The sequence below is a fragment of the Hordeum vulgare genome, chromosome 4H (genome assembly GCF_904849725.1).
Source record: "Hordeum vulgare subsp. vulgare chromosome 4H, MorexV3_pseudomolecules_assembly, whole genome shotgun sequence".
In the NCBI taxonomy this organism is placed as follows: Eukaryota; Viridiplantae; Streptophyta; class Magnoliopsida; order Poales; family Poaceae; genus Hordeum; species Hordeum vulgare.
The window spans coordinates 502122243-502146467 of record NC_058521.1 but is presented as its reverse complement, the minus strand read 5'-3'; the positions used below and the strand labels follow the sequence as shown (position 1 = coordinate 502146467).

At 48.1% G+C, this 24225-nt stretch overlaps 2 protein-coding genes across 2 annotated transcripts; one reads left to right on the top strand and one right to left on the bottom strand.

The window, feature by feature from the left end:
* The first annotated feature begins 383 nt into the window (after positions 1 to 383).
* LOC123449156 (ACT domain-containing protein ACR8-like) lies at positions 384 to 3276 on the top strand. Its single transcript, XM_045126262.1, has 4 exons — positions 384 to 968; positions 1089 to 1902; positions 2363 to 2467; positions 2653 to 3276. Exons 1-4 carry the CDS (start codon positions 907 to 909, stop codon positions 3007 to 3009), a joined length of 1338 nt encoding a protein of 445 aa, XP_044982197.1. The 5' UTR covers positions 384 to 906; the 3' UTR covers positions 3010 to 3276.
* A 2737-nt stretch (positions 3277 to 6013) lies between these two features.
* LOC123449155 (autophagy-related protein 9) lies at positions 6014 to 12390 on the bottom strand. Its single transcript, XM_045126261.1, has 10 exons — positions 12157 to 12390; positions 10878 to 11508; positions 10457 to 10777; positions 9369 to 9591; positions 8978 to 9157; positions 8687 to 8893; positions 8120 to 8197; positions 7973 to 8043; positions 7764 to 7874; positions 6014 to 7154 (listed from the first exon to the last, which is right to left on the bottom strand). Exons 2-10 carry the CDS (start codon positions 11450 to 11452, stop codon positions 6236 to 6238), a joined length of 2685 nt encoding a protein of 894 aa, XP_044982196.1. The 5' UTR covers positions 11453 to 11508; positions 12157 to 12390; the 3' UTR covers positions 6014 to 6235.
* Positions 12391 to 24225: the final 11835 nt, after the last annotated feature.

The window sequence follows — 24225 nt, the reverse complement described above, 5'->3', positions numbered from 1 at the left end:
ACTCTACAATACATACATGGCTGCTGGAATGCATCAACGGAGTGCATACGAGTCAGCATTTCGCCGAACGTTCAGTCAGGCGTTAAATGTTTTCAGTCTATTCTTCGAAACCGACGTATGAAAAAAAACAGTCAAGCACGTAAGAGCAACTCTCCATAATCCTCTGTCACGATTAGACTAATACAGCACTGGAGTCGAGCAGAGTAGTCTCTAGTCTAGAGCAGAGCAAAGCAAAGTTGCACCCAGACGCAAGAAAGAATCTGAAAAGGCACGACGTGCGTGCGTGCGTACGTGGTGACCGGTGGCAGCCACGCACGGGCCACTCACTCACCCACGCCCCTGTCAGTCAGTCCCTCGGTCGGTGGTTCCCCTCGCCGGGATCTCCTACAAAAACTCCCCACACGCCGCAGCCTCCCGCCGTTTCCATCCGCAGCAGCCCTGAGCGTTTCTCGGTGAACGCAACGCGCACACACACACCAGACCAGCCCAGTCGCCAGTCCAAGTCCATTTGCCCGGTCCGTCCTGGGCAGCGACCGCGGTTTGACTCCGGGAGCCAAAAACCCAAATCCACGCCTGGAATCGCGAGGATTTGGTTGGGGGTGGGGGGCTTGATTTTCTTTTCTCCGCCCGTTTTAGCCGACGCTGACCGAGACAACACCGGCCATCCCCACACAAAACCGGCTGCCCGCGCCGCGATACGCACACCGGCGCCCAAAACCCACCGTCTCCACGCCCGATTTTTGAACCGCTCCGCCCACCCAACCCAAACCTTCCTTCCTCCTCCTCCCCTCCCCTCCCCTCCCCTTTGGTTGGGTGGGGAAAAAAGGAAAGCGGCCAGGAGGGAGGAGGGCAAGAAACCGCCGCGGAAGGAAGGAAACTGAAGCGGCGACCCATCGGGCTCCGGCCATGGAGCGCTGCCATCCCTCCGAGGTGTACGAGCTCTTCGTCCGCCACATGAACACCCCGAGGTGAGTAGATTGGGCGCGGGTGGGGGGGTTCCAATTTGGCGACGCGCTTCTTTGGTTTTCTTTCTTGCGTCGATCTCGAGCGGCTTTGCTGAGCGTTTGGGTGCTTGCGCGGCGGTGCAGCGTGGTGGTCGACAACGGGGTGTGCGAGACGGCGACGCTGGTGCAGGTGCACAGCGCGCGGAAGCACGGCGTGCTGCTGGAGGCGGTGGCCGCGCTGTCGGAGCACGGCGTCTGCGTCCGCAAGGGCTACATCTCGTCCGACGACGGCCGGTGGTTCATGGACGTGTTCCACGTCACCGACGCCGCGGGACGCAAGGTCGCCGACGCCGACAAGCTGCTCGTCCGCCTCGACTCCTCGCTCGCCGCCGCGGCGGCCGCGACCGACGCATTGCCGCCCGCCAAGGAGGCGCTCTGCCTGCTGGAGCTCATCGGCGTCGACCGCCCGGGGCTGCTCTCGGAGGTGTTCGCCGTGCTGCACGACCTGCGCTGCAGCACCGTGGACGCCAAGGCCTGGACGCACGGCGGCCGCGTGGCCGCCCTGGTGTTCGTCCGCGACGAGGACACCGGCGCGCCCATCCACGACGCGGCCCGGATCAGGCGCATCGAGTCCCGGCTCAGGCACGTCCTCCGCGGCGGCGCGCGCGGCGCGAGGACGGTACTGCTCGACGCCGCGGCGGTCGGCAACCTGGACCGGAGGCTCCACCAGCTGCTAAGCGAGGACAGGGAGGCCGACCGCCGCGCCCCCTCGGAGGGCCCGACGACGGCGGCCACGGCAGTGGCGGTGCAGGAGTGGGGGGAAAGGGGGTACTCGGTGGTGACCGTGAGCTGCCGCGACCGGCCGAAGCTGCTGTTCGACGTGGTCTGCACCTTGACGGACCTGGACTACGTGGTGTACCACGGCACCTTCGACACCGACGGCGATCACGCGCAGCAGGTGAGGCTTCTACCAGCTTCTTGTTCAATCGGTCTACAGGATTCTTCTTCTCCTTGGAGCAGGTTGTGTGCCCCGTATTTCGGGGAGCTTTAAATTCCCCTCTTGATAGTAGTTCTTGGCCCGGGCTTCCTAGACGTTTCTTTGCCCTTCCATCAATCTGTCCTCGTCGGCTACTTGCTCGATTCAATTCTACCACAGTTCTTATGTTACGTTGGCTCCAAACTTTACTCTGAGCGGGCAAAAGGTTCAAATGGAATAGTTTCTCCCTGTTAAATAGGAAATGGAATTAAAGTTTCACCTCAATCACATCAGAGATCACGCCAGTAGTATATCTCCTAAAATCATACTATATGATGATTAGCGTCGAAATGTTTATCTCCTGCGCTGCAAGAAGGAATTGAGATTACTCCATGTAACTGCTCTGATCCGATCTCCGTTTGCTTTGTGCCTTTGGGCGCAGGAATTCTACATCCGGCGGCTGGACGGGCGGGCGATCAGCTCGGAGGGCGAGAGGCAGCGGGTGATCCAATGCCTGCAAGCGGCGATCGAGAGGCGCGCGTCCGAGGTGCGTCCGTCCGGTCCCAATTGAATATCTCCTTTCCTTGCCCTCCATGCCACGCCACCCTGGACAAAAAAGCACCCGATTCCCCACCAAGGAGTCCCTTTCCGCCCAACTTTCCACCTGCGCGCCATGTGTTCGGCCGAAATCCACGTCCATCTAACGCGATCCTCCTCCTTGGTTGCGTGCAGGGCGTGAGGCTGGAGCTGCGCATCTCCGACCGGCGCGGGCTGCTCGCCTACGTGACGCGGGTGTTCCGGGAGAACGGCCTCTCGGTCACGCACGCCGAGATCACCACCAGGGGCGACATGGCGGTGAACGTCTTCCACGTCACGGACGTGGCCGGCCGCCCCGCCGACCCCAAGACCATCGACGAGGTCATCCACGGCGTCGGCACCGACTGCCTCCGGGTGGACGAGGAGCGGTGGCCCCGCCTCTGCTCGACGGAGGGGGACGCCGGCGCCGGCGCCGGCGCAGGCCTCTTCTCGCTGGGCAGCCTCGTGAAGAAGAACCTCTACAACCTCGGCCTCATCAGATCCTGCTCCTGAAGGACCGGAGGAGGAAGACGCGTGTCGGACGGGATGGCTGTGTGAATATGGGACGGTACAGGGGTTAGTTTGTAAAATACAGTATTAACTAGGAGTAGGTCTTATTTCCTAGGCCTAGTGGTTACGTGTACATAGCAGACACGAGGAAGTTGCTGGTGGTCGTGTATATACGTATGTTCCATTTACGTGCAAGTAGACAAATAGAACGATGTAAATAGGATTTGTACATATACGTACTATGCTATACTAGTGCTTTAGTTCCTTGTACCAGTTGTTTTACACGTTCACAAATTAAGCTGCCGATATAGTAAAAAGGGAGGGATTTTTAGATTAAGAGCGTGTTCGGACTCTCTCCACTCCTGAACTCCGCTCCCGGAGCCGGCAGAGCAGCGCCGAACGCTTGAACTCCGTGGAGTTGAAATTCCGGCTACAGTGCAATTTTACGGAGCCGTCGTTTTCAGGATCTCACATCTTTCAAATCACAGAGTTGGTAAAATTTACAAAGGAATTGCCATCGGGAAGTGAAAAACGGTTCGAGCTGCAGCGTCCGACTAGCTCGCTTCTGCCTCTCCTCGTGAATGGGTAGCGAAGCTGCCTGCCGAACAGTTTCTCCTGAAGCTCCCGATTCACAAGGAGCAGCATTTCGGATGGAGGAGATGGAGTTGAGGATTCCGAGGAGCCGGACTATTTCCGAACAGGCTCTAAATACCTGAAAATCATACGTAGAAAGTTGCCCCAGAGAAGTACCTGAGAATATAATCTTTTAGAGTTGCATGTATTGATTAAAGTTGTGTGTTGGACGCTGCTACTGCTACGAACTGAAAAACATATAAATTCCATATACTCGGGTGTTTGGTGCATAAGAATAAATAAAAGACACAAAAAAATTCTAATAAACACTGTTAAATTAAAATCAAACCATGTGGAAAAGTATTACTGTTATTCATTAGCACGTTATTATGTCAATAAGGATCTCGGTCTCATTTTTTGTGCATAGGAATTTTATAAAGAAGTTCAACTGGATTCTAACATCCCTGTCTCTTTCCTCTAAAGCTTTGTTTAAATGGAAAAAATTCCTTCCCTACATTCTTTTGAACCAAAAGCTTCCTTCCTATTTCCTTCGAACCAAATAAGGCCTTAAAGCTGGAGTTTCCATATTTCACTAGTGTGCCATGCTATGTTTGCAGATGATTAGCCCATAAGAGCAGAGCTAGGTCTTCATAAAGAAACAACTCGTGACATACCCTGAATCTGAAAAGCATCCCAGCGGAATCAAGTATTTATGTTACGTACCCTTCATACAATATGTCAGTGGACATTTCAAACTGCAATGACGCAACAGCATTTCCAAGGTGCTGCCATGTGTCAAGACAAGAGAAGCTATAAAATGATAAACGTCGCAAACCGGCATTATGAAAAGTCCAAATGTAGGCCAAAAGGAAGATTAATCGACCAAGTATGACGATCGTTTTGACGCGATTTTGTTTGAACTTTGCAGCCACCCAACGATCCTCCACCGCGACAAGAAACCCTGCAAGCCCACAAAAAGAAAAAGAAAAGACAAGAAACCCTGCAGAAAAGTTGGTTTCTCTATCCAGCGGCGATTCGTTCGTTGTGTTTCAGCATCAGCCGCGCTACAAAATCGACCTGCGGCTGGCCAGTGATCCACGAGGCGTCCATGGGTGGCACGACCCTGTCTGCCCCCGGAAAAAGAAACATGCCAAGGGTCGCCGCAGCCGACCACGTATGCATCGTGCCTTGCTTTCACGAGAATTTTCGCCGTTGGCCTCCATCGCGAAGGCAGCAAATAAACTTTTAAAAACCAGCCGACCGGGTCACGCGCGCATGCAGAAGAAGCAGAAGGGTCTGGTGGAGACTGGAGAGTGGATGCCAACCAACCACCACCGACCTACCGCCCCAACCGCCGTTGATCGAACCACACCAGAAGCACGCTTGGCACAGTGATAGCTAGCAGCAGCAGCGGCGGCGGCAGTACCGACGATATTTGCTTTCGGGGCAGCTGCGAACTGGGCGACGAAAAGGACAGGCTAACAAAGTAACAAGTTGGTTTCGTCGCTGGAGATCTGAGACGGCGTTGGTCTGGTTTGGTTTGGTGGGGTGGGGTCCGGACGAGGCCGCTGGTTTCCTCGTCCGTCACCCCGCAGGAGATCGGATCTGGGCGAGGACGACCGGTGGTGGTTGCGGCGTCGGTCAGTCAGTGCACGCGGAGCAAAACGTGCGGGGAATTACAGCCACCTTGGGCTCGTCGGCAGCCATCGTTACCGTTTAATCAAACCAAATCAACCACAAGACACAAGTTGACAACTGGGCGAGAGGTCCCTCTCTCTCTCTCCCTCTCTTTGCAAATTACGATGGGCCGTACTGGTGCTGCGATGATGGCTGGTTACCGTCGGCGAGCTGCAAGCTGGAGCGGTCGATGAAGAGGCTTGCATGCTCTTTACAGGATGGATATGTGTATCCGGATCGAGTGCTGGGGGGAAACCGTTCGTACTAGGAATAGGTGGCACTGAGTGGCGGTGTCGAGGGGCTCCTGGCGTCGTGTCGGCCCGGATCTGAGCTGGCCCGGCATGTCGATCAGCTTGTCCAGCGGCAGGGGCGACCGGATGCTTGGCACGCATGTTGCGTATGCAACCTGCTTTCGCTCACCTACTATCGAGGCGGCATCGTCCTGACGAGGACGACGCCCCTGCTGGCTTCGATTTCGACAAGGATACGCAGGCCGCTCGCTTCTTGTCTGGCCCTCTAGAGGAGTGTACTCCAGCACTTGCTAGTAATTGATTCCCGGGGGCATTCAAAACGACAGCTCAAGAACTCGCTGCGTCACGGTCATGATCGGATCATGGCAGGTTGAGCAACATTTAATACTCATTATGTGATAGCTGATGCTAAACCCTCTCAGTCTCAGCAAAGTATGTTGCGTAGATTGATTTGGCCTAGCACAGCCAGACTGTGAGCAAGTATTAGACAGATGCACCGCGCGCTATGAAAGAATGGTTCTTCCCCAGCCCACTAAAGCGGGGCTGGACAAGGGCATCATATATATACAGCGACGTAACCCATCTGTAGTAGGTATGTACAAAAGAATTTGTGGCCGTTTGCCAGCTTATATCAAGTGACGAAGGCGTGTGGTTCACACAGCCGGTTGCGACAGCGCACGAGCAAGCATCAACTATTTTTGTCAGTTTTTTTTTTCCTTTTTTCGAGCCTACACTGGGTCACTGCTTCGAGGTATTATTCTTACGGGAAGGCCGGCCGGCGTGCGGTCGTAGGCATCAGCAGCTACTCCGGGTCGTTCGTCGTCGCCGTCCTTGCGAAGGACATCGGCGAAATGAAGACCCAGCCCTTCCTCGATGTAGGAGTCATCCATATACCTCGTCTTGGACAAGGCTCGTGGAGGATTTCTCCAGCTGCTGGTGCTGCTGCTTCTGTTATCGCCCTGCTGCAGATCTCCCTCGCTTCCCTCTGATATATCACCACTGTGGTGGCTGGAATGGCTATTGCCTGCCATATTGTGATATCCAAATGCTGGAGGCTCAAGAAAACTGCCTTGCGGATCAAGGGGAGATGCAGGGCCCTGGTTCCACCAGTTGCCCGCGGAACTGTCTTCGTTACCATCGTGCTTTGTAGAAGCTTGCTGAAACAAAGTGCTTGATGTAGATGCTCCCATATGACTCTGAACCCTTCCGTACAGATCAGAGTAATAATTTTCATCCTCTTCAAGCTCAGATGTTTCCCTTGCTAGTTGATTTGAGTTCTGACCAGCCTCGAGGGATGCTTCGTCGAAAAGGGGAGCTTCAGTTCTATCCAAGTGTGGTGAATGGCGCATGTAATACCAATCGAGAATATATGGGTGAATTCTTTGATCTGTGTCCAGCAATCCTAAGGGATCCAAGTTATAACCAGCAGGTGGGAAGGCCTCCGCATGGTTACGGATGATACTTGGGAGTAGTTGATGGAAGATATCATCCCTTTGACCTGTGCTGTCCACAAAGCCTGATGCTTCCATTGCCTGATATTGTGCAACAGCTTGTTGACGTATTTGTCTTTCCTTGAACTTCTGTAGATTATGTAAGAATTGTTTGCCGTCTGCATTTGATGCCAATGATGGATAAACACTCTGAAAACTGCAAACAATCATGTAATATTGTTAGACTTCAATCTTGTTTCTGTTGGTGTTATGTGTGACAGTGTGAATGGTGGCCTAATTAGGAAAATTTGATGATACTAGCTTCGAGATCAGTGCTATACCTCTGCATTGTCCCACTACAACCATAAGGTAACACTAACAGAATAACAGCGTTCTTTTGGGGTAATACTAACAGAATGATAACATGGTTTCAAGACATACAAGATTAAAAATAGTATGTCATGTCTTAGGAGAGAAACACTTTCTGCTATATTGTATTGCCTCAAATTTAAAAAGCATTGAAAATACACATTGTTTTAAAAAAATAGCTAACATTTTCCATATTTTGCACAATTTAGACACATTGTTATTTTTTTTAAAGGATGAATAACATCTTCTGAGAATGGGACTCCAGAAGAAATACATACTTCCAGGATAATAAAAACTTGTTATTTTTTATAAGGATTAACATCTTCTGAGAATGGGACTCCAGAAGAAATACATACTTCCAGGAAAATAACAACTTAAGCACACCTTTTTTGCGCGAAACTACTCAAGTACACCAAGCTAGTAAGAAGAATGTGAAATACTTGAAAGTCTAATTTACCTTAAGAATGATTTCTCCATTTTCCCTTGGGAGCTCCTCAGGTTTTTAGGTGCATCAAATGGAGAACCATAGTTTTTATTACCGTGTCTTCTAAAGTCAAACAAGCTTAAACTATTGAAACACAGCAAAGCAATTATGTTAAGTGTTGCAGAAGCTCAACAATGATAGATGGTCAGAACATAAATTCAGAAGAAACTTCAGCAACTGACCTGCATACATCCCCCACACCATCTACATAAATTGTGAAGTCCGAGATGAAGTGCAGAATGTCATCAACACGCTGTAAATTTATAAGAATTCACAGCTGTTATGAAACTGTAGAGAAACACATTCATTGTGCTAGTTCAGACCATTACCTTTGGCACCTCAAAGATGAGCAAGTAAGGAGTGATGAAAATGGAGGCCATCTCTTCTAATAGCATTACTATGGTATACTGCATTCACAATTTAACAAGACACTTCTCAGAGCTATATAGAAAATACAAACCACATAGCCAATACAGATATATTCTGAATCTCAACCATCGACAAAAATCTAATGCAGGTGGCAGATGATATCTAGGAAGCAAACCACTTTGCTGAGTCCTGTTAATCTGAACACCAAAACTAAACTCTTTTTTTAGATTTATCACTCTTTAACTGAAAGAGATGGAAAAAAACTTGAAAGCTCAACATTGTCATATCTCTATCAGGGAAAAATGTCACATATATATTCACCTATTAATTAATTTCATTGTCCCATTCTAGAAGAAGAACTTTAACTATTATACTCCCTCTGTAAACTAATATAAGAGTGTTTAGATTACTGAAGTAGTGTTCTAAATGCTCCTATATTAGTCTACGGAGGGAGTAATTATCAACAGCCAAAATGCCACAGAATAGTATTTATCTTAATCAAAACAGCACTAGCTGAATTCAGGTACCTGAAATAGTGTTTCAAATTCTTTCCGAACCAGTTCACTGCTTTCTTTACCACGCCACCGCCTCGGCATGTAATGGGTTTGCTGGATAACAAGGCACATAGCCCCTTCTGGGTCAATTACTTGAAGTTCATCAGCCACTACTTTTCGACTTATAGCTGCTATTGTTCCAAAAACAATAGTATACCAGAATAGATTCCTTCCGAAAATCTTCAGAAGTTATGGATGTGAAATATTAGAAGCTGGATGAGATGCAAGTAACAGAAAGCCAAAAAGTGCCGACAAAGAACTTACATGTCCCTCGAGGATGGATTCGCCAAGAAATCCCATAATTATAAGAGCACCAGCCAAACCACCAGAAACAAAAGATACAAATTTTGCTATGATGGAAATCAGTGGGGTAGGAAATTGTTTCAAGTAATTCAACGAATGCACAGCACTGTTGTTCATCCTATGTCTGAAGAAATGGTCTACCTGAAATTATTGTAGAGTTTTAGAGACAACTAAGGTAAACAGCATAGTATGTATAGCTCTCAACAGACACAAGTTGCTTGCAGCTAATATGAGGCTTGTTAGCCGCACAAATCGTAAAAGTAAGAGGTAAACGATGTCAAGTATTCATTTAAATCAGTCAATAGTAGTAGTAGTGGTGACTAGAATTAACGAGTTCTGCGTGAGAAGCTACCTCATTATACTCCCTGAAAATCCACCTTGATAAATTTGACCACCTTCTGGATGATGCTGTACTGGGATGATTATAAATTTCTTCAGCATGTCTCAGAATGAGGTAGACCAATGGGAAAATTACAAGGCAGGGCGACAGAATCAGCATTGCAATGCCAACAAATACAAGTCGTTTTTTCAATGCAGCTGGGCTTGCTAGAAAATCTTTTCGAACACAGAATTTGCTGCAAAGCAAAGGATACTGGTACTCAGTGTAAGGAACTAAAGTTCACCAATAGAGAAAAACTCCTTTAACCAAAGAAAATCTATGCAACCATCCAAAAGCAATGTGTGGGTTCTTCCTACAGCTTCACAGTGGGATGACATGCACATTGAATTTGCAGAAATATCATGAGTACATAACTACATATGCAGCTGCAGCCTGTAGGTGCTAACATCTAAGGCAACGTATACTACGCATCGTGACCACTTGGTGCATCCTTGTGTCCCCTCAATCCAAGCCTGATCTTTGAACAAGGGTATAGATAAATACACAGTAGGATCATGATGCATAGGATGCTGTTACACGACTTATTGAGTGAGATCTGAAATAGTGCGTAGAAGTTAGATTTCATCATGCATTAGTACTGCTATACGTGAATTGACAAATAAGTGATTGATCTAAATAAATAAGGTGTACTGTAACTGGTTATCTAGAAAATTATCTGTAAAGCAATGAAGCTTGGACTATATTCTGCATCGTACTACACATTTGGTAGCTTGTAAACAAGTAATTCTTGTACTATATGTAGTGAATGGCGAATACTACCAACGTTTAGACAGTACATATGGCTTAGTTGCCCCAAATTTAAGTCGTTGATCAGGCAGTGGATTAACAGCTTATACGGACTGCCTAAGGGCGTGTTTGCTTGCTTGAGGCTATATCAAAAGCAGGGGCACAGTGTACAAAAGCAAATACAAGCATAACCATTCAGATAGTGAAAATAATTTTAGCCGAACAAATAGTATTTCAAATAGTTTAATACTTGTTCAAATAAACAAATTACTAAAGAGTAGTCAATACTTATAAATACTGAAGTACAAGTTTACCTGTCAAACATACTCTGGAAGATGCACCAATTTAAGGTCCATTCTAGGGCCTTTGGAAGTACCACATGGTTTCTTCTGTCGTGTACATGAGATTTGACAGTTGGACCAGCACCAGGAAGCCAAGGACGAATTGGAAATGAGATAATGCCTTTATTCACCATCCCTATCAAGTAATTTTCTTTCCTCATTATTCTCATGATAATATCATGCTCCGACAGATCCCTAACAACACAGAGTTTTTTAGACTTTTGTAGCAGGACAACCTTCTCGATTATTCTGGGCCATGATATCGTCTGGATCTCGAGATCTGTAATCTTAAGACTACACAAAACAAAAATGAACAAGGGTGAAATTATTAATTGTTGTGGGCTAACACACACACACACACACATGCATGCATGTGCAGTAAGCTGAATATTACCTATTATAGTAGAAGTCACGTGCATTTAGTGTACTTTTCAGTTGTACAAAGAACTTGAGGAAGTTGATAAGTCCATATGTTACCAATATAACCATCGATCCAACAGTGACCATTTTAGGAAATGTAAAGGGTACCAATGGATTATGCTTGATGGCTTCCATCAGATCACATGGTTTTTCTCCAGACTCAAGTGCCTCCACACCACATTTCAAGTGGCCGATGGCATTCCAATCAACATATAAGAAGAAGAACCCAATACAGCATACCGTAAACAGTACATTAAGAATCTCGATTATCCATTTGGTAACGATACACCTTAGTCCTTTTGCGCAGAAATATTCATAAAGCCTTTCAAAGAAAATATCCAGGTCAGGGATTGGTTCTTCCTTGACGCCTTCACCATGGAGAAGTCCAGACGGGCTCTCGCTTCCAGAACTTGGCAACCTTCGGTAGTCCGACAACTCAATTTCAGGTGGAATATCAATGAGCAGTTGTGCTGATAATGGCGATTCTCTTCTCCAAGGCCACTTAAATACTGTTTGTGAATTTGTGTCCTTCGAAGGGAAGGACATCATTCATGGAAAGAAAAGCCAATGCCAATTGGAATCCTTGCCATGCCACAGGAAATGACCTATAAAGAGAACGAAGAGGATGTTAATGACTCACATTTTGAGTAACACCAGGCTCCTGAAGATCTACAGGCTGCAGGTATAAGAAACTGAAGTGATGTCATGCGCAAGCAATATTTTCCCACCTGGACATACCCAAGGGCAAGTTCTGAACAAGCTTAATAAGGCAAGTAGATTGGAAAATCATTGCAAATACAGTGAACATAAAAGCAGCAAACAGTTAGGCGCGGATCAAACTAACCAATGTTAAGCTTAAATCATATCAAGTTCCTTCGTACTGATCAATCAACCACGCCGCCAAGAGGCCCGGCGTAATCGGACTATCTCCCTCCACATCTTCTGTGTTGTCGTCACGCGGAGCAATCCGGTGCTCTGCGCCTCAAGGGCGGCAGCTAAACAACACGTTTGAGCTAACTTGTAGCAAAATCCCTAAAGCCATCGCCCGTACCACCATATAAAGCATGGCCATAACAACCACTACAGCTCTCATCCGGCCAACAGCAAACACCCAAACCTAGATCAACTGGTTTGCCAGAGCTCGGTTTCATCTCAAAATAAATCGTAATAAAATAAATAAATAAATAGAAAAAGAGTCGTGAGCGGATAAGAGGAAGGGAGGAAGGGAGGGAGGGGCGGGGTCCAGCACCGACCTGATGGGCACCGGCGGGCGCCGGCGCGCCGGCGGGACGAAGGGCGGGTTGCGTGAGGAGGAGGAGGCGGCGGCGGGGCGAGGGTTTCGCGGGAGGAGGTGACTTGCGGTGGACTGCGGCTCGTCTGGTTGGGAAGGGGAATCGGACGCACGGGGGAGGAGACGAGGAGAGGGAGACGGAGGCGGTGCGTTTCGGGAGAAGAGACGTGACGGGATCGAGGGATGGAAGGAATCGTACGGGAAGGGGATAATAATTTGTTCGTTTCCTTTATCCGGGGTTTTCCCTTTGCCTCTCTGCGTCGCCCGTCGCGCTGGTCGCCGACTTGATTTGGGAACCGTAGTAATGGCTTGCGTACAGATGATTGACGGTCTGGTGTTTCTTTTTTTTTTCGATATACGCAACGGCTCGGGTATCATTCACTGACAGGAAGAAGAAGATTGGTGTACAAGAATGCAGAAGAAATTGCAGAGGGGAACGGTAATGCAAGGCGTGCACAAGAATGACGTCCCCATCTGAAGAAAGAACCTTGGGTTGCTCATCCAAATCTAAGAGCATCTCTAGCAGATCCCGTATAATATCGATTCATTCAAAAATAAGCACGGGACGTGGAGAGGCGATGCCGCCCGAGGCGATCGGCTAGGCGATCTGTGAGATCGCCGCCGGCAGGGGGCGTTGCGAGGAGAACGGGACGGATCTGTCTGCGGCATCTCTCCTTTCTACCGCTGATGGGATCTCATCGTCGATTGGAGATCTCCTACGTGGACAAAGCTCTGGTTTCAAGAACCGGACGTCGAGGATTCATCTACCTTCACCAGGATTCGCGCTGGATTACGGTGAGAGATGATGAACATGACATCTTGGCAGGAACATATCTGCAACAACACGAGATCCCCAAGGAGGGGGACGAGCTGGAGATAGATGGATTCCTTGTGTCCGTGCGGAGTCCATGGTCACCGAGAAAGATCGACAGCGAGCCGGCCACGGTATGTGATCTTACCACCAAATCTACTCGGGTTGGAGGTCGTTTTTGGGTCTTGGTTGACCAGAGTGACGAAGATGAAGATGGGGAAGAGATGGACAACCCTTCATTTGATGATCACGCGAGGTACAACCCCAACTTGATGATGTCGGCTACGGTCATTCATGGTTGCAAGTTTGCATCGGACATTCAAATGGTGAAGAAGAAGATGGGAACGGCTAAGGGGGTTAAACCATGGATCGACCCGATCCCTAAGGTAAATCTCCAGCCTTATACTCTTTCAGATTTCTTCAATCAAAACTGCTGGAATCATGTCAACAAAAGAAGAAGAAATGATGCAACGCCGCTCGGCCGCCGCCGGCCACGGCGATGGATCCATCAGTGTGTGATTCCAGGAGAAATTTTTTGAACTCCTTGGCGTCGTTTGCGGGCCTGAGGAGACACTTTCAGGTTTGGGTTTCGTGGAACCTGGGTATGTGGCCCAGGATGGAGTCCAAGCCCATGTCGAAGTTCCTCCATGCGATACCGATGTAGCACTCGGGTCTTTGGACGAGGCCGAAGCCCATGCTATCGTCGTTGCCCAGCCATGCAGTATCGTCGTAGAGCACGAGACTCATCTCGTGCCGCCAGGGACTAGGGTTCCTAAGCGATCAAAGAAAGGCTTTCCTTCGTTGAAGTCGGGAAGGGCAGCACGTATACATCCCATCGGGGTTTCTTCGGTGGCCATGGCAGGACGGGGTCATCCCCAGCAACCGCCACCAGCGCAGCCTCCAGCGCGCCTGACGGGGCAGGGAAATCGCCCTCCCAAGCAGTCTGGTAGGACAGCGGCTTTTGGTGTGTCGGCTGGCTCTCAAGCTTTGGCCGAGGCCAACAGACAGCATCGAGGTGTCAACGCCTATGGGGATGGTCAGCATCGAGGTTCTTCCTCCTCGGGCGGTGGGCGTGGCTACGCCTGGTAGAATAATGGAGGAGGCGGCAATGGATTCAATGCACCGCCTGGCAAATTTGTGTCGGGGATATCAGGTCCTCCAATCCGAAGAGAGGTGGATTTCGATAGAGTTGGGGTGGTAGAGGGGAGGAAGGAAGCCGAAGCCCCCTATACCTCCTCAGGATTCACCAGTGGAAAAAGATGAACCCAACGAGGTACTGGCAAAGGAGGCGGTCAAGGATTCCAGTCTCATCCAGGGTCATGGCAATGAGGCTGATGCTAATCCGGTCGATAAGAGTATTGCTATTGGCAAAGGGGAAGGAGGTGACAGACCCTCCAAATGGGCGCGCAAGAAGGAGAAAATGACGTGCTATTGGTGCAGTGAGACGGGGCACTTTGTCTCCGAATGCAAGGCCGAGCTTTGTGAGTTTTTCTTGAAGCCCAAGCATGGCACGGCTAAGTGCCCTCTTACGATTGTACAAATGCCGGTGGTGACCATCTATGGTGTTTGTTGTCAGGAACTAATGTTTTTTGAGTCGTCGGCTGCTACGGCAACGGTTCACACGCCGGATGCAGGTTTCACTGGTACTGCTACCGTGGCACGTGGAACTATGACTGTTGAGCAGGTGGTGCAGCAGCTACGGGAGCTGGTATCCTCGACATTTAGGTGGGAACCAGTTTTGATTGCAGAAAATGTATTCAAGGTGGTTTTCCCTACCAAAGAGGATTTGGCTCGTTTGCTCAAGTTTGACATGTGCGAGTGCCTAGCACTAGCTGTGTGCTTGAGTTTGATGCCTGGAAGAGGGAGAAGCCACAAGGAGCGCCTCTACCTCATATTTGGGTTCGCTTCACGGGAGCTTCGTCCAAGGCGATCAATGACTTTCTGGTTACTTGAAGCTTGGGGTCGCTCATTGGGAAGACAGAAGAAGTGGATATGGTGTTCACTAGAGCTAAAGGTGTTGCGAGGGTGATGGTTAGTGTGATTGATATTGAGCTAGTTCCGGATGAGGTTGTATGGACTCATGCGGGAATGCGATATACTCTCCAGCTCGAGATTGAGAGTCCTCCGCTGTTCGACGAGGGTGTGACGGACAAGGACGTCCATATGACGGATGGAGATGATGTTGTTGGTTCAAGGGAGTCAGAAAAAACTCATCAACCGCCTGTGAACACTAAGGAGCCGAACCACACGTTGTCTTCACCTAATACTGGTGCACGGGGTAGCCGCTCGGCTAATGCACCTATGGACGACCTGAGGTTTGGCTCCTTCAACCCGCTTCCGCGCCAGCTAGGGTTGGAGGAGCACGTGGGGCGGCAGACAAAGAGGGCCTGCTTCGTTCTAGGCTGCCTAGATTTCCAGGGAAGAACCCACGTAGTAAGGCTGATCTTACTATTTTGCAACCTAAGCAGGTGCTACCGGCTGTGTCGCTGGGGGAGTATCTGGCTGGAGCTAGAACTGCTGGCAACCTGGCGCTGGATGGTGGTTGCAACTCCAGTACTTTCTCTCCCGACGAAAGAACAGTGGATAACTTGGCGCTGGAAGGAGGTGTGCACTCGAGCCCTCTCTCCCCTAAGACTAATGTTTCGGTCCTAGTGGATGGATTGGAACTGGCGTCGAAGGTGGACACGGATAGTGCACAAGTGGCGGCAACCGAGCAAGGTACCACACAGTTCTCTGTTGATGAAGTCATAGCGTTTGGAGGTATTCCGAATCCGATGACCCCGAATAGAAGGTCCAGTCAGCGGATCCAGACTCAGCCAGATGCGGACAACTTGTAGATGGGTCATGCAATGCGGGCTGCAAAAATGAAGGGTGCTGAAAATTCGACAGGGTATGTCAATTAACACAGACCATTCCATTCTTCATTTCTCACCGCATGAAATCATAGGTAATGATGTTTCTGTTGGGGTTTCCTTGGGTAACACGAGTAAATAAGTTTCAAAATCTATTAATGACCTACTGGACTTAGAAGTCGATAGGGCTTTAGATATTATTCGGAATTTAGCTGCAGTGCAACCAATGAACGACTCTGAGATCACTAAACTGGGGGGCTGAATTCGCTTTGTGAGAATCTAGCCCCAACGGATTCTCTAGAGGAGGGAGATGATGATCTACAGGATCAATGCTTGCCTGATGGGCAGCTTCGTGATGTTGGCACAAAAATACCTGGTTATATGGATGTGGCAGCCCGGTGTTGACGTTCCAGAAGATTCCCTTTCCTTTCCGTTTTCGTCTTGTGGCTTATTTTATTTGTCGCATCATCATCGCATCATGCGCATCATCAGCATTGTATCGGCATCTCCGTTGCCGCCAGTTTTCAAAACTTGCATCCGTTGTTACTTGCCGGTTCTCGTCGTTGTCCGTTCTGAGCCCGACCGCACCCGCACGCGCCCGCGGCATCGTTCGAATCTTGTTTTTAAAATGTGCGTAAAACTTTCTTCTGATTGGGGTGAGATTTGATGTGCGGTCGTATTTTAATATAGCCAGGCCGCCTGTCGAATTTCGTCGCGATCGGAGTTCGTCTGGTACCCGAACGGTCGACCGTAGCGGCACTGTATTCGGTCTATCGTCGGACGTGTCCCGATGTTTTAAACTCGTCGCCGCGCCGCCCGTTTTCCCTCTCATCTCCGGATATCCACTCTACATGGCCACGTACCCATTCCCGCGTGCGGAATCGTCCGAATCGGACCGCACGGTTGGGTCCGGAACGCGATTCCGGTTAACCTAGCCCCACTTTGCCTATAAATAGACCCATCCTCCTATTTTTTAGGCAGCCACCCCCTTTGCCTCGAAAACCACGCCACCCCTCAAAACCCTAGCCGTAGCCTCTCTCCCCACCAGCCTCGCGGGCCCACCGAGCCCATCTGAGGCCCGCCCGGGCTTGAGCCACCGCCGCTCCCGTTCTGCCTCCCGTGCCCACGCCTCCAGCTCCCTGCTCCCGAGGTGTTCCGCGCCCGGCTCGCCGCCGCCTGCTCGTCACACCGTCGCCGCCTCCCTCCGGGCTCCCGCCGGAACCCACCGGAGTTGCCTCGCCGGACCACCAGGCCGAGCCGAGCGCCCCCTGCTCCTTCTTCCTTCCCTCCCTTCTCTCTCTCACGTTTTCTTCTTCTCTTTGTCCCGCAGGGGAAACCATGGCCGCCGGCCCCAACCTGCGCCCCCGCCACCGCAGAACCTCGTCCCGGTCCGGTCCAGCCCGGATCCGGCCTACCCCGCCGCCGCAGAACCTCGCCCGGTCTGCCCGCTGGCGCTCGCCCAGCCTTCGCCGCCTTGCCTCGGTTCTGATCTGGACCGAGACGAGGAGCTCCTCATTAGCGCGTTGACCACGCCTGGGAACCGCTCGAGCACAGCCGCCTCGCCGCCCTGGGCCTCGCCCGGCCCAGTGCGTCCTGCAGCCGCCAGCCCAGGCCGGCCTCTCCATCGCACCTGGTGGGCCGCCGCTTCTCCTCGGCCCAGAGGCAAGCCACTGCTTCCATCGCCCATGTCGGCCTTTGGCCCAAGGTGAGGACCCTTTCCCCTGCCTCTTTCCCTCGCCAAAGGCATCCGATTGCTATGTTGCGCCACTGATTAGGCCCATTAGCAATTTAGTAATTTCGGAATTAATATAAATTCCAGAGAAATAGACGTATAATAAAACCCCATAACTTTTTAACCGTGTGTCGGAATGAGGCGTGTAGTATATGGTTTTCGCGTAGTATTCGTTTTTGCAACTTGCATAAATGTTTGATGTGGTTTGACCCATTGTTTGCCTAGAATAACGTGCTGTTTTAATAGGGTCCGATCCGTAGTTATTTCTCGTGCGTGTCCGGATTGCCCGTATACCGTAGATTAAATGTCCATGTTTTAGGGACCATTTTTCTATGTATTTTAGAGCGGTCATTTGTATTTTTGCGTGTAGGGAATTGCCGGTAGTTTATTTTCCCGTGTATAGGTTATTCTTCCCGCATTTTCGTGTGGCATTATATTGTTGTGCAACCCCACATATTTTATATGTTTTCGGGGTAGAAAAATCCATAGGATTTTTCTGTGAATCTAGTTTTAGCTTTTGAGTAAGTTAGTTCACGCGATATTTTGCCGTGATGCCCTTTTGTTTAATTCGTAGGATTTATTCCGTGCTTCGTTTGTCGGAGTTGTCAACTAGGAACTTGTTCTTTGATGTTTTGTCTAGCCCCTGGTATTTTTAGTTGCAATAGAAATGCATGTTTAGGTGTGGTTTGCTTGCTCTCAGGTTGCTAGAAATAGTGCTGATTTGGAGGAGCTGAAATATTTCTAAGTCTGGAATCTGTAATATTTTGTTGATGTCTTGTCTTGCTTGTATCTTGTGATCTGTAGCTCTTTTTAGGTTGGTTCAATGGAGTTAGTTGTAGCCCTTGTGTTTCTCTAGCATGCTGTGATTTTCCATGCCATCTGGAGTCCTATAGCTATTGGTTTTGCTGCTGTTAATATGGCTTCATATCGAAAACTGCACTTTCATGAGGTGTTATTTTCAGTAAGTCTGAACTAGTGTGTGAGATGCCATTTTGTGCCTTCTTTTCCTAGTGTTCCTTGCTGCCATGGTAGTTGTTGTTAGTTGTGTGTAGTAGTGATTCTTGCCCTCTTTCGTGTCATGCCTTGCTTGAGGTTATCGGAGTTGTGTAGCTCGTAGTTGTGGGGTGTAGAAAATGCTAGGTGGCTGATTTTGGCAGACTGTAGTGATTTCTTGTTTTGCTCGTAGTTTTTGAACCGTAGCTCCGATTTGATTGTGTCCTACATGAAACTTGCTTAGAATCTCGTATAGTTTCATTTTCTCTTGCTGTTTGTATGTTTTGAAGTGCTCGTGGCCGTCGTTGCACACATATTGCATTCATGCCATCATATCTTGCGATTCTTGTATCTTTTGACCCGTAGCTCCGTTGGAGATGTTCTTTATGTGTAGATTGCTTGAAATGACGCGTAGAATCACGTGAACCTGTTTGTTTTGCTGTTTAACAACTAATTAAACGTGTTAGTTCAGATCTGGACAGAATTGTAAATTAACATGTGAGGTCGTCTCGGAGATGCTATATGTCATTTTCGACCTCATTTAAAATGTCTAGATAGGTAGTTTAATTTCCGCTTCACCTCTTGCATGTTTGACAACATTAATATTGCCGTGTAAATAACCGGGAGTGAACTAAATAATTCATACGTGGAGTTTCGTCAATATGTAACTCGTTGCATATTGAACTTCACTTAAGGTGTAGTGTTTGTTTGTGTGAATTGTCATGCCGTGACTTGCTTGCATTCAGCTGCTCATGCATCATATGTGTTGTGCATCGCGTGGTGAATTCCGTGTGTTGATTTGTGTTTCCGGTTTGCTTCGTCTCGATAGAGTTCCGCAGCGTGCCGGATTGTGAGGACCCGTTCGACTACGTCGGTTCGTCTGCTTCACGGAGGCATTCTTCTTCCAAGCGGGATCTCAGGCAAGATGACCATTTCCCCAGATACCATTACTATCATTGTCATGCTAGTTTTACCGCTTCAATCGATTATGTATCGTTGCCTACCACATGTTAAATATCAGCCTCTCAACAATGCCATGAAAACCTTCAAGCTGTACGACCTAGCAAACCACTGATTGGCTATGTTACCGCTTGCTTAACCCTGTTGTTAGCGTTGCTAGTTGCAGGTGCAGATGCTTCCATGTGAAAACATGGGTTCTTTGTTATATCACCATATTAAATGCTACTTAATTTAATGCACCTATATACTTGGTAAAAGGTGGAAGGCTCGGCCTTTCTAGCCTGGTGTTTTGTTCCACCTTTGCCCCCTTAGTTTCGGCTACCGGTGTTATGTTCCATAAACGAGCGCTCCTAACACGATCGGGGTTGTTATGGGGACCCCCTTGATAATTCGTTTTAGTTTAAAAGCTGGTCCGGCAAGGCCCACCATTGGTTCTACATTTGCCCAACATAATAACTTGTTAATACTGAAAGCATAGGGCGTCATGAACCCAAGGAGTAATTTCACATAATACAGGGGGGCCGGTGCTGTTGGTGCTAGTCCAAAACTAGAGCCGTTTGCGGGGCCAACCCGGGGCAACTCGGGAGATTTCTATCAGGCCATCGTACGTTGTGCTTATCCGTCGTGTCCTGAGAACGAGATACGCGGCTCCTATCAGGATCGCCGACACGCCGGGCGACCTTGCTGGTTTAGTTTCACCTTTGACGGAATATCTTGTGCATCGGGATTCCGGTGATGCTTTGGGTAATCTCAGAGTTGAGGTTTTCCACTAGGGAATCCGACGAGATCGCGAGCTTCGTGATTGAGGATTTCTGTGCGGCTTGTGGTAATTTGTGATGGACTAGTTGGAGCACCCTGCATGGTTATATCTTTTCGGAAAGCCGTGCCCGCGGTTATGTGGCAACGTGGAAACTTTGTTTAACACTGGTTCTAGATAACTTGAGGTTAATTTAATTAAAAAAATGCCAGCTGTGTGCGTAACCGTGACTGTCTCTTTCGTGAGTTCTTACTCCGATCGAGGACACGGTGGGGTTATGTCTGACGTAGGTAGGTGTTCAGGATCATTCATTTGATCATCAGTAGCCACGACCGATATGCGTAGATCTTCCCCCTCTTATTCTTGTACTCGTAAGTTTAGCCACCAAATATATGCTTAGACGCTGCTGCAACCTCACCACTTAACCTTGCCTCACCTTTTAAGCTTTGCTAGTCTTGATACCTTTGGAAATGAGATTGCTGAGTCCCCTGTGGCTCACAGATTACTACAACACCAGTTGCAGGTACATGTAAAGGTTACTTGACGCGAGCGCGTTGATTGTTCATTTGGAGTTGCTTCTTCTTCTTCTTCTTCTTCTTCTTCATCGATCTAGGATGGGTTCCAGGCCGACATCCTGGGATAGCAAGGATGGACGTCGTTCTTATTTTTCTCGTTTGTTTTCGTCCGTAGTCGGACCCTGCTCTTACTCTTGATGATTATGTAATGTACTGATGTGACTCTGATGTAGCTTGTGGCGAGTGTAAGCCAACTCTGTATATATATCTCTTCTTTTCAGTACATGTACTTGTAACGATATCCATTCTTGCGACACGATGAGATGTGCTTCTATCCCTGACGAGGCCTTCGTGCCAAATTGAGGATAGGGTCGCATCTTGGGCGTGACAATGGACCAGGTGTTTGGTTCTGAAAAACCAAAACGGACTTGGAAACAGAAAGTGTATCCGGTCTCTGCAGTGCGTAGAAGTGCTAGATTTAAGACTGCAATTTTTTTATGATGAAACATGAGAGGATTTTTTTGGAATAGCAGAGGTCAGAGAGACTTGGCTAAAATTAGGTTCCTAGCAGAGGCTACTTTAGAGCACAATCTAGATTTTATCGCGCTGATGGAGACAGGGCGGGATAATTTTACATCGCAATTCCTAAGCTCTTTATCAGCAGGAGTTGATTTTGACTGGCACTATCTCCCTCCAAGAGGAAGGTCCGGTGGGATCTTACTTGGAGTCCGATGTGACACCCTTCAAGTGCGAGAAGTGGTGTTGGGGGAGTTTACGGTCAAATTTAGGATATGATCTAGGGGGGACGGGTTTCAATGGGCTCTTGTGGCTATTTATGGTGCAACCCAGACGGAGCATAAACCCGACTTTCTTGCTGATCTGGTTAGGATTTGTGACGAGAAATTACCATTATTGGTAGGGGGTGATTTCAATATCATCAAGCGTGCCGATGAAAAAAACAATGATAATTTCGATGGCAGATGGCCATTTATGTTCAACACAATCATAGAGAGCCTGGACCTCAGGGAGATTGATCTCTCAGGTAGGAAATATACCTGGGCTAATTCTCTACAAAATCAGACTTTTGAAAAGTTGGACAGGGTGCTTACTAGCATTGATTGGGAACAGAAGTTCCCGCTAGTAATGGTACAAGCGCTTCAAAGAGCGATATGTGACCACACTCCACTTTTGCTAGACTCTGGTAATGCCACTCACATGGGGAAAAAGATGGTTTCTCCTTTGAATCTAGTTGGTTCACACGTGAGGGCTTTATGGACATGATTGCTAGGGAATGGAACAAGGAGGTGGGTGGGAAGTCAAACGTGGATAGATGGCAAAACAAGATCCGACATCTTAGATAGTTTCTACGAGGTTGGGCTAAGAATGTCTGTGGGATTTATAAATATGAGCAAGACAGACTTCTCAAACTTATAGATGATCTGGATCGTAAGGCAGAGACCTGTCTGTTGGATGAAAACGAACGGTCTTCGAAGAACGAGGCTAAACAGAGAGTACGAGTCCTCCTTAGAGAGGAGGAAATGAAATGGGCACTTAGAGCCAAAGTAAGCGCAATCGTCCATGGGGACAATAACACCAAAAATTTCCACTTAATTGCAAATGGCAAGCATAGGAAAAAGAGGATTTTGCATCTTGAGCAGGATGAGGGTACAATAGTAGGTCATGAGAATCTAAAATTGTATATATCAAACTATTATAAACAGCTGTTTGGTGCTCCTGATGATAGTTTTGTGTCTATGGATGAGCATTGGGTAGAGGATATTACTCAAGTCGGAGAGGCCGATAATGAGAGTTTATCCGCTCCACTTTTAGAGAAAGAGGTGCTACAGGCTATTGAGGGCATGAAGAACAGAAAAGCTCCCGGTCCAGATGGGTTTCCGGCTGAGTTTTATAAGAAGTGTTGGCATATTATCAAGAAAGACCTTATATCAATGTTTCATGATCTGTTCTGTGGTCACTTAAAACTATTTTACCTGAATTTTGGTACCATTACGTTGTTACCAAAGAAGGAGGGTGCTACGCGGATTGAACAATCTCGTCCTATTTGTCTGTTAAACGTTAGCTTCAAAATTTTCACGAAGGTGGGAACGGATAGGCTAACTAAGATGGCCCATTCGGTGGTGCAATCTACGCAGACGACCTTTATTCCTGGACGCAACATTCTAGAAGGGGTCGTGGTCTTACATGAGACTTTACATGAGATGCACTCCAATAAACTTGACGAAGTGATATTCAAAGTAGATTTTGAAAAAGCATACGACAAAGTGAAATGGTGTTTTCTGCAACAAACCCTACACATGAAGGGGTTTGGTGAGATATGGCGCAAGCATATCGACTGTTTTATAAAAAAGGAAGTGTCGGTATCAAAGTAAATGATGATGTGGGTCATTTCTTTGAGACACTGAAGGGTCTTAGACAAGGTGACCCTATGTCTCCTATTTTATTTAACATTGTTGCAAATATGTTGGCACTCATGATCAGGAGAGCCAATGAGAAAGACCTTGCAGGGGGACTAGTACCATATCTAGTGGCTGGGGGTGTCTCTATTCTACAGTATGCAGATGACACGATCCTTTTTATGGAACATAATCTTAAAAAGTCCAGAAACATGAAACTCATCTTGTGCTTATTTGAACAACTATTTGGGCTGAAGATTAATTTTAACAAAAGTGAACTGTTTTGCTTTGGAAAGGCCAAAGCAGAACAACTCACTTATAATCAACTATTCGGCTGTGAAAGTGGTAATTTACCTTTCACGTATTTAGGGATCCCTATCCACCACCGAAAGTTGACAAATAAGGAGTGGAAATGTATCGAAGACCGATTTGAAAAATATAAGCTGCTCGAAAGGCAAGCTTTTATCCTATGGAGGATGGTTGGTACTTGTTAATTCTATATTATCAAGCTTGCCCATGTTTCTTCTATCCTTTTTGAAGTACCAGTTGGGGTGCGAAAAAGGTTGGATTTCTATCGGTCTAGGTTTTTCTGGCAAAGTGATGATGTCAAGACCAAGTATAGGCTTACTAGATGGGACATTATCTGCAGACCAAAGGAACAAGGAGGTTTAGGGATTGAGAATTTAGAGGTTAAGAACAGATGTCTGCTCAGCAAATGGTTGTTCAAACTATCTATGGAAACAAAAGGTATGTGGGTACAAATTCTTAAGAACAAGTACCTACAACACAAGACCTTAGCTCAGGTCACCACAAGACCAGGTGACTCTCCTTTCTGGAAGGGTCTGATGAGGTCTAAAAGTCCATTTTTCAACAGAACTAGGTTTATCATTGGAAATGGTGAATTAACTAGATTCTCGGAAGATACATGGCTAGGGGGAGCCCTTGGCTCTTTAGTATCCGTAGCTTTACAATATTGCCCAACGTCGACAGGCGTCCG

Coding starts and splice junctions, on each gene's coding strand:
- LOC123449156 (XM_045126262.1), top strand. CDS start 907: ATGGAGCGCTGCCATCCCTCCGAGGTGTACGAGCTCTTCGTCCGCCAC. Junction 1,903..2,362: donor ACGGCGATCACGCGCAGCAG/GTGAGGCTTCTA, acceptor CTTTGGGCGCAG/GAATTCTACATCCGGCGGCT. Junction 2,468..2,652: donor TCGAGAGGCGCGCGTCCGAG/GTGCGTCCGTCC, acceptor GGTTGCGTGCAG/GGCGTGAGGCTGGAGCTGCG.
- LOC123449155 (XM_045126261.1), bottom strand. CDS start 11,452: ATGATGTCCTTCCCTTCGAAGGACACAAATTCACAAACAGTATTTAAG. Junction 8,044..8,119: donor TCATCTTTGAGGTGCCAAAG/GTAATGGTCTGA, acceptor ATAAATTTACAG/CGTGTTGATGACATTCTGCA. Junction 7,155..7,763: donor ATGGAGAAATCATTCTTAAG/GTAAATTAGACT, acceptor GATTGTTTGCAG/TTTTCAGAGTGTTTATCCAT.